The following is a 14,941-nucleotide window of genomic DNA, read 5'->3' on the forward strand; positions in this document are numbered from 1 at the left end:
CCACTGGATACACATCATGGCTGGTTCTGTGCACTGAAGTTATGACTGAAAGGAGCTGACAGATTGGGATTTCTGCACTGGGGTCTCAGCTCTGCTGTCAAATCTCCTTCAACTCATCCACAGCAAGTGAGCGTTCCAACAGACAGGAGGGCAAAAGTAATTTTCGTTTGACTAGCTGTGCTTCACAGCTCTCAGCTCAGTGCAAGTCTGAGAAAATATTACCCAGGGTGAAACAATCCTGCAAGCTGTTAGCCAGCCTCAGTCGAGGTGGTTAGCTCCGGTATTAACCAAGAACTCCTTCTTTACATCCGAGGGCCAAGTTTTAAGGATCATTGGAACAGAAAGCAACAGACCTTTATTAAAATAATCCTCGGGATCTCTCTTGTGAGTGCCCCTGAGCGTAGACTTTGATGAAGGCCCTTGTTATGTTCCTAGACAGCTCCACTTTCATATACAAAGCTTTCTATATACAAAGCCAAACATCTTTGAGCCGTATTTTCCCAGTCTTAGTTTGTCACAGCCTCCATTTCATATCCTTTCCTTCAGTTGACTTGTTAAGTATCTGACATTTTATTGTACTTTCCCTACGCTGTTAACCTTGAAGAAGGAGAACCTCTAAATTTCGCTGCTTTAGGATATTTACTCAAAAGATCACAGGCAGTTATTACTGGAAGAGTGTAAAAAGTCAGAAAAACACAGCCACGAGTTTTTCTGTAACATGAAGTACTCCTCATCTATCAGCCTAACGACTGGGGAACGCAGCTTTTCTATCTTTACAGTAGAAGTGAGAATCTATGAGAAAACCATACAGTAATAAAAGCAATGACATAAGGAAGAAGAGAGTATTGTGTTCCAAACAGGACTGACAAGTCTATTCTCTGCCTTGTCAGCAAATATAGGGGGCATTAAAAACACCAGAAGGTGAAAAGTTTACTTGGGATTTAAATCCAAGCAAAGACAAATCCCTCTAGAAAGTCGTTTGTTCCTCAAAAGATCGTAAGAGCTGGTAGATACTCCATTTTTCATTTTCATTTCCTTAGCTTGACATTTGAGGTTGTAGAAAGAGAACATTCAAATAGCACAGTGACCCCTGAATAAGAAACAGTAAACCAATGCTGCAATGGTGATACAGATACAGAAGAGCTTTGGGGGGAGAAAAGGAAGGAAGAAATGAGAAAAAAAATAATCAGCAGCATGGTTCCATTGCAGACAGAGAGCAATTCAAGTGGTATTTCAGGGCCTCAGAAGGTCAGGTACGCGCCTTGACTTTCCATGGTGTTTAACATCCACATCTAGCAGCAGTGTATTTACAGTCCCACTTCCAAGTGCTGCTTACACACTTCGGTGTACTAGTTCTTTTTACTAATCCTATATGGTGGTGGGTTTTTTTTTTAAAGGGGTGGGGGAAAGCTGTTGTAAAGGATTATCGTAACATTAGACTGCATGCATATAGAGACAGTTTTACTCGTGAATAACCAAGTCAAGTCTAAGCGGGGTTGGTATGTTATTTTCTACTTGCTTAGGCACTAGCCTGACTCAGTAAGTGTCAGAAATTGTCTTATTTGGAAACGAAATCCTTCTTCTCTGTTACAAATCCCCTGATAATTGACACAGCCATACTGGCAAAGAGGTGATTTCAAAGAGTGATGGCCAGTCTCACAAGGCACTAAAAAACCAGCAGCTATATATTTGGGAGCACTCTCACTGCAAACCAGGAGAGAAAAAGGAACAAAACAAAGTACTTTTTTCCCTAAGATACGACTGTCTCCCCTGCTAGAAGTAAGCCCTTAAAGGAATCTTTATCTGCTAGTAAATCAACATTGACCAGACATCTAGTAACCTGCCAAGAGGCAGTCATTTTAAAAAACTGCAGTTTTCGAAAAAGTTATGTCTTGGAGATTACTTGCATGATTAGTCACTGAAGAAAAGAAAACACAGGTTCTAAAGGACGAGAAAAATAGCCAAGACTGTAAATTAAGAAGCACATGAAGAATAAAGCAACCAGCACTTACTCAGAGCTGTCTGGATATTCTTTTCCCCGTTCTTCACTTCTGTCAAAAAACCTTTCAAGAACTTTAAGCCTCTGTCAGGATGAACCCATGAAATAAAAAGAAACCATGTTTATAACAAGGTAACCCAAAGTACAACAAAGCTCCTAGATTTGCAGTACAGCTCAGAAGTGCAATAAAACTCAGAATTACGGTGCTGTTTTCAATCTGAATAAAAAAAATGCATCCACCTCCTCCAGCCTCTCTTCCAGCCCAAGGAAAAACACTTTACTTGTAAAACATTTCTGCTGCAACCCAAAATCACCTGCCTGATGTTCTGGCCCAGTGATGTTCGCTGTAACTTCATTTTTATGGAAAAACAGGTTGCCTGCAATTGCTTTTTCAAGTCTTTTGGCAAAGTTGCAATGATACAAACACAGACAACTCATGACTCTTGAAACCAGCCAGTCTGCATTGATGGAGCCTGTGGAAAGTAACCAGTTTGCTCCACGTACATCAGCTTGCGCTGGCGAAAGGTCCCTCCTTGCACCTCAGCAATTCACCGTGCAATAGATACAAGGTCGTTACCTTTTCAGCCACAGCAGAGCCTCCGTAGCAGAGTTTCTAACTTGTGCTACACCTGCATTCACTTCATGGAGCACTATCTTCTGAAGGGTATCAAACTCTTCTTTGTTGGTTATAAATTTCTGGTTTATTTTCTGGTGAAAAAACAAGAGGCGAATCTTTAGGGTTTTAAGACCAAACAATGACCTGTCCTATAAATACCAGGTATTTACCAGGACTCTTCCCTGCAAAGGGGTACCACAGATCCCCAGCCACGTCACACGTTCCCCATGGCTAGCTGTCTAGCTAACGCAAGCAAAAAAAACCCCAAAAACCAAAAAAACAAAAAAAACCCAACAACAGCACGTCAAAGATTTACATGGAACCTACCATTTCTGTCTGACAAAATGCTTGAGGTTCAAATGGCATCCTCCACACTGGTGGAAAGGAGTTAATTCAACCTGCTCTCTAAGGAAAGTCCTATTTGCCCCAAGCTTCAAGTACAAGCAGATTACCTTCTGACCACTGCTAAACTGCGAAGTCTCAATGACACTCAGCCGTCATCGGCATGCTTAAGCTTTTTAATTTATTCCCAAGTTTGTTATACACAACTCCTCACAGAAACAAAGAGAGAAAATATCTAAGGGGCAGATAAACAAGAGTCTTCTTCTATATTAAAGGAGTAGTTGCCTATCACTTGACAATAAATATACAAGGTTTCAGTTTTTTAAGTAGCACTCTTCTCTCCTGCTGTTTTCAGTCTTTCAGTGATTACCTTCAGTAAGATAAGCAAAAACCTGAGTTACTTTGCACCAAACAAATCTGAATGTATGCAATGTTTCTTGTCATATACTCAGAAGGTATGTTTTTGTTTTTGTTGGTTTTTTTTTTTGAAAGAAAAGCTATGAAAAGCCTCGCTACGAATACATCTTGTTTCACAAGCAGCACTTCAAACCTTTCCAGACGTGCAGCTGGAAGAACTTCCAGAACAAGAACTGAGGCTGTGGGGTTTGCCCTGGCCTGCTGAGAAGCTGCTTCTTAACATGTTAACTTCCTTTGATTTCATTGAGTGAAAGGGATCTTCCTCTCCCTCCATTTATTTTACAATCTAAAGTCAATATTGCTATCATCACGTCATGACTTACAACCTATTCAGCTCAGAATCAGTCATATTCATTAGGTGTAACAGATATTTTACTTGGCAGTCAGTCAAGTATTTCTTAAGTTTGCACACGACAACTGGATTTATTAAATGCGGGTCCTGTAAGGACAGAATTAGGGGCATTTCAGCATTCTGAGAGACTGTGATCTGACAGATGATAACATTATCAAATATTAATTAGCCTTTCAGTATTGACTCCTACAACAAAAATTCTTGAGCTTTAGTGCCTAAAATAGGTATTTTCTTTAAAACAAACAAATAAAAAACAGTGCTAGGAATAAGCTGTTACCTTGATGTTACCTACAAAATCCATTTTAACAGGAGCAAAAACAGTTGGTCCCAGCTTGTCTAGAAAAAAAAAAACAAAACACACCACCGTATTTTAAAATTTTCCAGTTCTCATGTCTAAGTAACAATTCATTTCATCTAGTCTCTTAACAACCCTTCTAAATGGCAGGAGAATACTACAATAATAACACAAATCTAAATCTTTCTTTGGTGTTGAACCAATCCACCCCAGTCGGTACAAGTGTGAAAATACACCGATCTGGGATGTGGATGCACTGTCGGATGCAGGGGCCATGCAGGTGAGGGCTGCACTAGCTGGAGACAGAAGTCTAGAAAAATCAAATAGATAGTACAGCTGCTGGTATGCTGTCAGCCATGTGGGATGTGTAAGGCAGCCACACGGCTCTTTTCAGGGAAAGAAATGGCTGTTTCAGATAGACCTATAGATTTCCAGACAGCTTATACATGGGTTCCATCTAAATGCAAGCGGATAAAGCAGAAGAGTAAGAAACATCTTCTGGGACCAGTCAATTTGATTCTGTTGATAGAGGCTGTTTCTACGACATCACTTTAGCATAGAAATGAACTCTCCAAACCAGTGGCTCCACCTTTTGTCACAAGTGGCAGCAGTGAAAAGGAGTCAGAGGGAAAGAAGGAGCTGCTTACCCAGAACGGGCACAATCGCGTAACATGACTCCAGAAACTCTTCTGTCGGTATGCCCTCCTCCTCCCGAAGTTCAATATCACTGAACCTGGTGTCCAGGACAAGCAGAAAAGATTTTTACCTTAACAACTCCTTTTGTGCAACTTCTAAAAGCAAAAAAAGTTTCATGCCCACTTCATTTGCACAGAGCTAAAATGTACAGACTTGGAACCATCAACGTGGCTTTTGTTTCACTGGATTAAAGTAAACGACTGCAGAAAATACCCAGTTGGTGGGGTACAAGCAAGGCCTGCAACTGCAAACAAGGAAAAAGCCTCCCACTCCACTGTACAGTTAATTTTACTGTAAAGGATACCTTCTTCAATAACTGTGCTGTATGCAGCCTTGTTAAATAATGTCAGCAAAAACAGCTTTACAGACAGAAGAGTCTTAAAAATGAGTGAATTAAAGGCTTAATGAAATTTTAATAATCCTTTTAATTGAAATCTGTACTACCTATTGCTCATGACACTGAAGAAGGTAGGAGAATCGTTTTCATTTCTGTCTTCTTCACACAGAGTCAATCCACTTAAAGAATTTGTCTCCAACTGCAGCAACTTGTGGGCACCACAGCTTCCTACAGCTTGCAGCTCGTTCTCTCCACCTTCTTTAATGCCTTAAATTCACAGGAAACAGAAGAAAAACAAAAATAGACAAAGAAAACAGTGACATACCCATATCGTTATACCTGTTTATCAAGATGCTTTCTAGTTGAAGGAAGGCACTTGGATATCTGGATCATGGACATTTGAAAGCTTTCCCTGCCAACACCGTGACTCTCACCACAGGTCTGTCAGGTGCTCAGATCACATTTCGATCAGTCCCTTCCCCGTTTCTTTTAATTAGACAGACCAAGCACCACACTCCAAAGCAGGTGAGCCCACACATCCTCAGCGAGGACAGCCTTACGAGAGAAGAGCATTGAAGAAGCAAGCGGGCAGCAGGCAGCAGATTCATCTCCTTGAAAGAAAGATTACTTCTCAGTGGCTGTAACCTGCTCAGTGCTGATAAAGCGGCACAGTGCATTTTCAAAAGCAAAAGAATAATAGTGACTTGTTTGCTCCTTCTGATAAGTAAACTGGCTGCTTAGATGGATGTTGTTAAGATATCAAAGGCTGATATGTTCTACCCGGTTTATATGAATATCCTTAAAGTTTCCCAGAAAAAGCTTCAGGTGCCTCTTGCCCAGTGTGGTCTGTTTTATTTCTTCTTTGGGGTCAGGTGCATCTGTTTCAAATAAACAGCACCACATGAGCACCTCCAAAGGAAGACAAAGTCTTCTACATCCCACGCATGCTAAGACTTTCTGACCTCATGGAAAGCTGCAGAGAACAAGTCAAGAAGGAAAAATGATATATTCACAGCATCTCCAGCATACAAACCATACATCTTGCTGCCAGACTGTCAAACTAGCATTCAAGATTTTCCAGAGAACCTGTTTCTCCAGGAAAGGAATACTTTCAAGTGCCAGTGAGGTTTACAGAGCTAAAGCAGAACTGAGCTTCTGGTTGAATCCATCAAGCTGCAAGGAACTCTCTTCCTCCAAGTGAAGTCTGGAAGCAAGCTTGCAGCAGGTCCCTACTGCTTGCAGAACCACTGAATAAGCCTTGGGCTGGGTGGCAAAGAGAACCACTCGCACCCAGTAACAGCAACAAGACTTCAACCATTCTCCTCAGGGCACAGAAAAATGGCCTCAGCCATCACTGACTGTGCCTCATTTGCAAGCAAAGTGACTCTGCTAAGGAACTAGAGTTTGTGGGATACACAAGACTGACACACAGGCTGATGAGCAGACAAACAGCCCGAGTCTGCAGTGACTCCACAGGAGTGCCATTCAAAAAGCATGGGGTCCTCTGGAATTTCACACTCGAACACAGTAAGCCCTAAATGACAAACAGAAATTTCTTAGGGGATTTAAGTGCTTTTAAATAATAAAGGGAGGAGGGAGGAGTGCTTTTAAATAATAAAAGGAGGAGGGAGGGAGGGAAGAGTATCTGAGACAGGGCAGAGCCCCTGGGCTCACAGGGAGCACCCAGACAAAGCCATCAGCAAGGTGGAGCCCCAGGCTGGCTGGCACTGCACCTTCTGCTGCACCCTGTACTGCCAGCAAAACTCTGCAACTTAAATGCGCATACTCAAGAGGAGGTAGGCTTTTCCCCTTTTTGCAAAGGAACAACCTCCACAGCTACATGATACCAACAACCTGACTTGAATTCATTTGATCTCCTTGCTTCAGCGCTGTACTCTTGAGGTATTACGCTAAATGGTGACACATGTATGATATTCTGCAGGGACTTGCCACACTATGCAACACCAGTGACAGAAATTAGAAAAACTCCAAAGAGAACCCACGTAAGAGCAAAATCACCATCCTTATTAACTTGCACTTAAAAACTTTAGTTGATTATTTTTGGAATAATGGCCAGGCAGAGAAAGCTACTGTTCAAGAACGATACAGTCCATTCAACAGGACAAGCAGAAATCGTATGTTACTTGTACAGACTTACCAAAATTAAGTTCAGCAGCCCTTAACAATATAGCTATCTTTGCTGGAATTTTAGACTGAATTAGTTCAACAGTGTTTTACTGAAGTCACGCACAAATCTAAGTTTCATGCTGTTGCTAAGGTAACGGAAGAAATAAGGTGCTTTCTAGTATACTCTCAGTTGCAGAAAAAGGGTTAATTTTCTGTGAAGATTTGTCAGAGCAATCAAGAACAACTACAAGGTCAACCTCTCCCAGACAGGCACACAAAGCTTCAATGTTCCCCTTCCTCGTAGGTACCAGCATTCCCAGAGGAGAGCCTCTGGGAATAACGTTGTCTGTCCACAATGCAAGAGCCCAAGCTCTGCCAGGCTGTATTGTTATACACGTCAATCAGCACCTAGAGGAGCCTCCACTTGTCCAAAAAAGAATTCTTAATTTCCTATCCCATTCAGTCCCAAGTTAGCTGTCAACAAGGGCAGGAGCTATTCTGAGAAGACTTGCAAAGGGCAGATACCAGACTAAAACACACAGATATTCCCTCTCCTGGGAAGCAAGGTATCAGATCAGCACTCCCACAGGCAGCCTAAACCTCCTTCCATTTACACTTAAAGAGTAATGATCCTGGATAAAAGACAGTGTATATATTTACCTGCCAAATCCTCTGCTATGTGATCTTCAACAGAAACATCATTGCTCCCCTCATTTGTTTCCAGGTTTAAACATTCCAGACTTTTAATAAGGGTTTGCTCTTGATGGTTGATTTCTGCTTTTACAGAGCCATTTTCACATGGGTTCATTTCCATCTGCCTAAAGAAAGAGAAAGAATAACGGTTAGTGTATAAAACATTGCTCGGTAAGCTTCTTCCTGTGAAAACACACAAATAACAGTAAGAGCAAAATAGTCGACAGAAACTATAGGCTGCCACAGGCTGCTCTGAGCAAAAGATCTTGTCTAAAATAGTAAAAGGAACTAGGCAGCTCTCTGCAGCAAACAGGATTAACGATTCAACCTCAGTTTGCAGTTTGAATACATTTACAATGACCTTTATTAAAGAAGACATACTAAACAAAAATACAATTGATTAAAAAAAAGAAAAATCACAGGCAAGTATTGTAACTAAAAGAATATCCCCTCCTAAAATCCCCTACTTTAAAATATATACCCTTGCCACCTACTCCACAAATCATAGCCTGCACTCCATCAATGATTTTACGAGCTGATGGAGTGGAACCTAAGATGCAGGAAAGAGCACTGAGGTGGGAGAGAGCTGGCTGGTGACTGACCAGGAAGTTACCAAGTGGATGGCTGAGAAAAATAAAAGGGAAAGGGCTGATAATGAACAGAAATGAAGCGGGGTGAGCAAGCTCCCTTTTGTCGTGTCTTCTTCCAAGTACGCAGCTCAGAGCAATACAATTCTGCCTGCACCCAATACTAGTAATATTAGAGTAAAAATATGAGAAGAACAAACGCTACCAAAAACAGATCAGAAAGAGACTGATAGAAAATACTTTTATTATACCTTTCCGTTGAGGAGTGACTGGGCAAGACAGAGTGCTTTATCTGTAAGATAAGTGGGGAGGGAGAACATTCCTTAAAGCAAAAAGACTTTTTCATGCTTCTGAAACATCACATTTTATTAAACACAAGTTTGAGCCTCAAAAAAAGCTAAGCATACGCTCACTAATTCTCTGACCTGGAAGCAGTGTACAGACAAACGCAAAAAAGGTGCTACATTATTACACCATTAAAATATTGAAAAGAAAAAAACCAAACAAACCAGACTTCTTTCAGAAGCTAGCTAGCAAGTGCCAAGTGAGACACCATTACAGCATGGGGAAAAGAGGGCAGTAAGTCTTCTTTGCAATTATGTTTTCTTTAATTCAGAAAAAAATTGTGAAAAAACAGAAGAAAAGTGAGGCCAGATACGAGGTATGGTGAAGTAATCTCACTTGCCAGATGCGGTGATGCATCTAACTTCCTACATACACCTTAATCTGCTGTTTGCCAGAGATGCTCCAGTTTCACATACGTAGTTGTCGATCCAGGACTCAAGAAAGTGCCCTTGTCATTAAGACGACAAGCTCATCAGCTCCTGTTAGCCTTCCGACCACAGATCCGTCGCTGCAGCAGCTTACAAGAGTAATAGTTGCTGTGAGCTCCCACAACGGACCAACTTGCCATAAAATCAAAGTATTTTGAAACACCACTGTCTGCAGCTGGAGCAGGCCCTGAAAGTTAATGCTTAATAACTTCCACCTGTCATTAAAAGTTAAGAGATTGGTCACTGCTTATTATAAAGTGGCCCTACCTCACTTGTAAGCCACAAGAAATTGCAGAGTATCTCCAGTGGAGAACGACTAGCTATAATATGGGTAAAAACGCATTCCCTACTTCTACAAATGGTACTTTACAAAAGGGTGCCTTAGCATCCTTGCCCAGACTGAGAGAAGAGGATACCGGCCATTACCTTGTTCGTTCTGAGAACTGCTAAATGGGGGGATCCCGGCGGGGTCTGGTGCAGTAACTCAGAAGTGAAGGCAGTATTCGCAATCTGCATACATTCTTCAAGAGTCTTCAGGAAGGTGTCGCAGGTTGATTTTAACAGAGCTCCCATATCAATCTCGCTCTGTGGGAAGAAACCGATTGGAAGAAACGGACTCACCACAGAAGATCAGGTTGGAGCAACTAATGTCTACAAAGCTCACAACTCCTATGGTCATGATTTGTGTTTAACACAAATTCACATGCAATGTGTCAGCTGTGCAGAGAACTGGCATCACGTATTACTGGGGCTGTGCCCCCTCGCGGCATTACCACTCTCGTCAGCCTCTCACTACAAGCTCGGTACGCTTGCGTTTTAAACGAAATGCCTCTTAGTTACTGAGCTCTGGTGTTAAAAGTGTAGTAAATACTAAGCCTTGACGTAGTCAACAACCGCATTCCAGAAGACAGGAGAAATGAAAAGTAAACAAATCAAATAGATACCAAATGATCTGCAGATAATTCAAAAAATGCCACGAACAAAAAATTACTGCAATTGAAAAACAGTCAGAATGAAGTATCACATTGTCACAATCCTCCTCTTCAACTCTGCAAAGTGCAATTATTGATGCTGAAACACTTTTAGCAATAAATCTTTCCAGTTAAATACCAGTAAGATCAGGGAAAGCGAGCTTTCCCCCAGAAGCATGAACTATGAGCTGAATAAATACCACATTACTTCTTTGTGTCGACACCTGTGAGCTGCAAGTTCTAACAGTGCCTTTTAGTAATTTATACACTAGATCACGCTTCTGCACTCTCTGTTAATTCACCAGAAACAGTTCATCAGGTATCCTTACAGAGATAGTTTGGACATACAAATAATTAACCTTCACATGTTTGACCCCCTGTCCTGCACCTGAGGACCCACCCCTCCAGTGGGAGACATCCTGGAAGTCCACACCAGCTTCTCTAGCAAGTGATGCTCTTCGCACGACTCTCTCAAAGCAAGGGGCAGATCACCGTCATTAGAAGACCCATCTTGAACAAGGCTTCTACGGTCAGGAAGATTTGCGAAGTTTGAAACTTTTAACTTCAGTGAAGCTAATCAGGCAGTTCTATCCAGCAATTTTGCTTTTTTCTGGTCTGCATCATCTCTTGACCTTTTAAGGGGTTTGGTTGAGAACAGAAGTGTTTTGCTGAGCAGGATATCAATGACTCAGATGCAGACAAATGTGCGCTTCTTGCAAATTGTCTTTTAATAAAAAGGATCTACTTTTTTGATCCACCATGTACACATGATCACCTACAGAGGTGGTATTACCTAGATCACAGATAGACATCACCTCATCACTTGCTACCCCAACACCAGGAAAGTTCCTTGCAACAATACAGTATTACTCCTTTTAAACAAAACTTGTGTGGGTACATTATTTCCCACACGTTGTCTGCAGAAATGGTGCAATACTAGGTAACTGTGAGTGAATACTACACTGGTTAACCAGAATAGTTCACAATGCTCAACACTTTACAGATGTGGTCTACAGCAAAAATAAAGCTGTACCTCTGATTCCGATACACCAGAAATGCTGGCTTCCTTCGTTTTATGTACTTGTTGAACAAGGAGGTTACAGTACAGTCTAAGTTCAGACATTTTAGTCTTCAAGGCTTCTGTGTTTTCAGTGAACTCTAAAAGTGAAAGAAGAGTTAAATTTATTAAATCTATCTTGCAGCGTATGACTTTGGAAAGTTGCTGAAATAGTATTATCCAATCTAATTCATTCAGTACTTCCTTACTTCAAAACATTTTCTATGAACTCAAAAAGATGAGCTGGACTGGCTATGAATTATGATCCTGACAAGTAAAATACTGTTTCATGATTTGCCATCAGACAGGAACAGTATGTTCCTAGAGTTAGGACACAGAAAAACAGCAAGTACACAACAATTAACCTTAACACCTGACACAACACTTGGCCTTTTGAATACACAAACCCCTACGTATCGTATTTTTTGTTTTCACTAAGTAGCTGAAGGTGCAAACAACTGGAAGTAAGGGATGCACCCTGTCCAGCGCAAAGGGAGTAAATTAATATATACACCCTTGAATGACAAGAGTGGTTGAGGTAGGAAGGGGCCTCTGGAGACCAGCTAGTCCTACTGCCCTGTTCAAAGCAGGGTCAGCCAGAGCATGTTGCTCAGGGCCACGTCTAGTCAGATTTTGAACATTGCCAAGGATGGAGACTCCAAAACTCTCTGTGCAACCTGTTTCAGTGCTCCTTCATCCTGACAATATAAACATTTTTGCTTATGTCTCAATGGAGTTGCTAGTATTTAAATTTATGCCCATTTCCTTTTGTCCATTCACTGAGAAGACTCTGGCTCCACTTTTTCTATGCTCTCACAACAGATACTTCCTTTAATCATCTTAGCAGCCCTTTCCTGGACTCACTCCAGCATGTCCATATGTTTCTTGTACTGGAGAGTGCAGAACTGAGCAGACTAATCCAGATATAACTAACATTTAATCTGAGATTTTTCAGAAGTAATTTTTTTTTACATTAAGAGTCCCAGAATTACAAAATAAATTAATTTCTCCGTTAATGAGAGTAACATGGTTTAGTTCTGCAATTACATCAGTAGCTTTTCACCCTGTGCTACTCATAGACATGACTTTGTTCTGCTTCTAGCCACTGTGCATCAGATTCCCACTTCATGTAGGACCCTGCAGTACCACCTTCTGCCCAGTTTTGACTCAGTTTAAACCAGCAGATCAAAGCCTGGTGAAGATGTACGTAAGACATAAGGAGAATCAATTCCTCACCTCAGGGAAAAGAAGTGCCTGCCGCCCTGCATGTATTCAGGATCACTGATGTATTAACAATAATTCAATAATTCAGTAATTTGCTGTTTTTCCATCTTCTACACGGTAGGAAGATTATTGATGAAAGCAAAGGGGTAAGTGAATTAATTTTCATAGCCTGACCATGATCAGATTTCAGTTTCTGAATATTACTATGCACATTTAAAACCAAATGCAAACCTTTATTTTAATTGCCAAGGGATTCTTGAAATGCACAAGACAGCCCAGCTAAAGCAGGAAGGAAAGGGTGCAAGGAACTCGAAAGCTCTGGAGACACTGGTATAGGAGGCTGGGTCATCATACTAAGACAGCTGCACAAGGTGGGGGTCGTAGCCTCATGCACAGCCTGCATCCCAGTGACCTGCAGCCAGGAGCTGCTCACTCCTTGTACTTACAGAACCCATCAGCACATGGTTTTCAAATCATTTCCAAGTACTATATTTTAAGGAAAAGCCAAAGTTTTGAAAATCCTGCACTGAAAGCTAACACCTGAAATTTCTAGCTAGAGCTGCCACATGGCTTGGCTTTTAGCAGCACCACAGACCTGAGGCACAGGTTGGACACAGAGTTCAGGTATAGATTTTGTCATCTTTGTGGGTACATCTACTAGGGCAAGGATGGGGAAATAAGAAGCAAACAATATGCATCAGCAAAATGTTCTTGCCTTTTTCCTTCTGCGTCCTGCTGTCAGTCAGACAGGCTTTCGCAGTTCCCAGTGCAACCAGCCACTTTTGCCTTTCAACTGCGTTTCTTGCCTTCAGATAGAAGTATTGCTCCCCTGGGATGATCAGGTCCATTCGTGTGTTATCTGCAGGATGAACTGGAAAAAGCATAGATTTCAGACCAGTCCCTCAGCGCTTCCCTGCCCAACTGAATATCCCAACAGATACATTAGGTGACAGGTCAAACAGTAATGGAAGAGGAGGAATCTACAGCTCCAGACCTCCCCTGTTGCCATTTTATGACTTCTCTTCTAAGTTACGGAATAGACAGGACACACACATGTACAGCTGTGGGACAAAAAGCTACGAAAAGCAGTTTTAAGAAACAGGCTATGAAAAATCAGTACACTATCATCTAGGAGTCTAAGGAAAGGGCATCCTCTTCTGGCAAGCCTCTCTTTCAGGTTTCCAAACTGTAACTGAATCTTAAAAGATGTGGCAAGTAATGCAATATGAGCGAGCAGACCTAACATACTGCAGTTCAGTATTCATATTTCTAGCTTCAGTTTTGTGCTTATGAAGAGTCATTTGCAGCTATGTGACGTTCCACCACAGCTCATGAAAAACAGTGACCCACCTGCACGTAGAACACCCATTCTATTAGAGGCTTGCAGCTCTCTTAACATTTCCAGAATACTACAGCATAAAACCTGACATATAGGTCAAGTTACTGAGTGACTACATATGGAAGAAATCAAGCCACCACATAGCTCTTGTGACCTGAAACCTCATCTCAAATGCAACATTACTGGACAAACTTTGTGCAGCTGAGTGTTACGGTCTTCTAGTTACCTTGAATTTCACACACGGCCATTTGGATGCTTCCCTTACAGCCCTTCCAGGCATCTTCCTGAGAGTCGTAATAGGACAGGATGCCACCACAGAGAAGAAACCATCGAGGCTGCCAGCCTGAAAAACAAAACTGCATTTCTCAGTTAATTCTCTCCCTGCGATTCCACCATCTTTCTCATTTGGGATTCGCTGCAAGTAAGGCTCCAAAGATTCTCAGTTCCCCTGGAAAATTAAACCTTTTGAAGCAGTAAGATTTGTGGACAGGTCTGGATGTTGCACACCCCAACCCCTGCTTGCTGGCAGCTGTGTGTCCTTTCTGCAGGCAGCTGGACCACAGCAGTACGTTCCCGAGATGCCATGTGTCACTTTCAGCAGTTTTGCTAACATGGCATCACTGACCCCCTCTTCCAAACCCACCTTTTCAGTTCACTACCCCTCAATTCCCTCTATCACTCCTCAACCCACCTCTTCACTCTCTCCAAAAGCCACCCCAGCTTACTGTCTTGCCTTACATGCCTTCCTCCTTTGCAGGAAGGGCTAGCCAAATCGTCTGGAAAAGCGACGGGCAAGAAACTCCTAAAAACCAGGGTCAGGAGGACACGGAGGCAGATGTGTTGATTTCTGAACACCATCTTTCAATGAAGCAGTTCTCAACAGCTCTTGAAACTCCCGTGCTGCCCGCATAAAAAAGTAGCCTCAAATGAATCACCTGCACCTCTGGATACCTTCCTGAATAACCAGAACACCAGGCTAGACCAGAACCTGTTCTGGGTACGCTTTTGTCCACCCTGCTGCCTGACTTCAGAGGTAAACTACGCTTTTTGTTCTCTTCTTTTGGAAGTACTACAGCAGTATGAAAAGGTATAAACAAACAAGACATGACAGCTGCT

General features: G+C 41.9%; 1 protein-coding gene across 1 annotated transcript in view; it reads right to left on the reverse strand.

Moving 5' to 3' along the window:
- The window catches only part of PLEKHA8 (pleckstrin homology domain containing A8), a 32,047-nt gene that overhangs the window by 6,900 nt on the left and 10,206 nt on the right, over positions 1-14,941 (reverse strand). The window contains exons 2-12 of the mRNA XM_055708847.1: positions 14,052-14,168; positions 13,202-13,357; positions 11,239-11,363; positions 9,661-9,819; positions 8,713-8,753; positions 7,842-7,999; positions 5,162-5,321; positions 4,669-4,754; positions 4,004-4,062; positions 2,577-2,707; positions 2,013-2,083 (exon numbers count right to left, since the gene is read on the reverse strand). Coding sequence (XP_055564822.1) covers positions 2,013-2,083; positions 2,577-2,707; positions 4,004-4,062; positions 4,669-4,754; positions 5,162-5,321; positions 7,842-7,999; positions 8,713-8,753; positions 9,661-9,819; positions 11,239-11,363; positions 13,202-13,357; positions 14,052-14,168 — 1,263 coding nt within the window. The remainder of the gene's footprint in view (positions 1-2,012; positions 2,084-2,576; positions 2,708-4,003; positions 4,063-4,668; positions 4,755-5,161; positions 5,322-7,841; positions 8,000-8,712; positions 8,754-9,660; positions 9,820-11,238; positions 11,364-13,201; positions 13,358-14,051; positions 14,169-14,941) is intronic.

The sequence above is a fragment of the Falco cherrug genome, chromosome 4 (genome assembly GCF_023634085.1).
Source record: "Falco cherrug isolate bFalChe1 chromosome 4, bFalChe1.pri, whole genome shotgun sequence".
Classification (NCBI taxonomy): Eukaryota; Metazoa; Chordata; class Aves; order Falconiformes; family Falconidae; genus Falco; species Falco cherrug.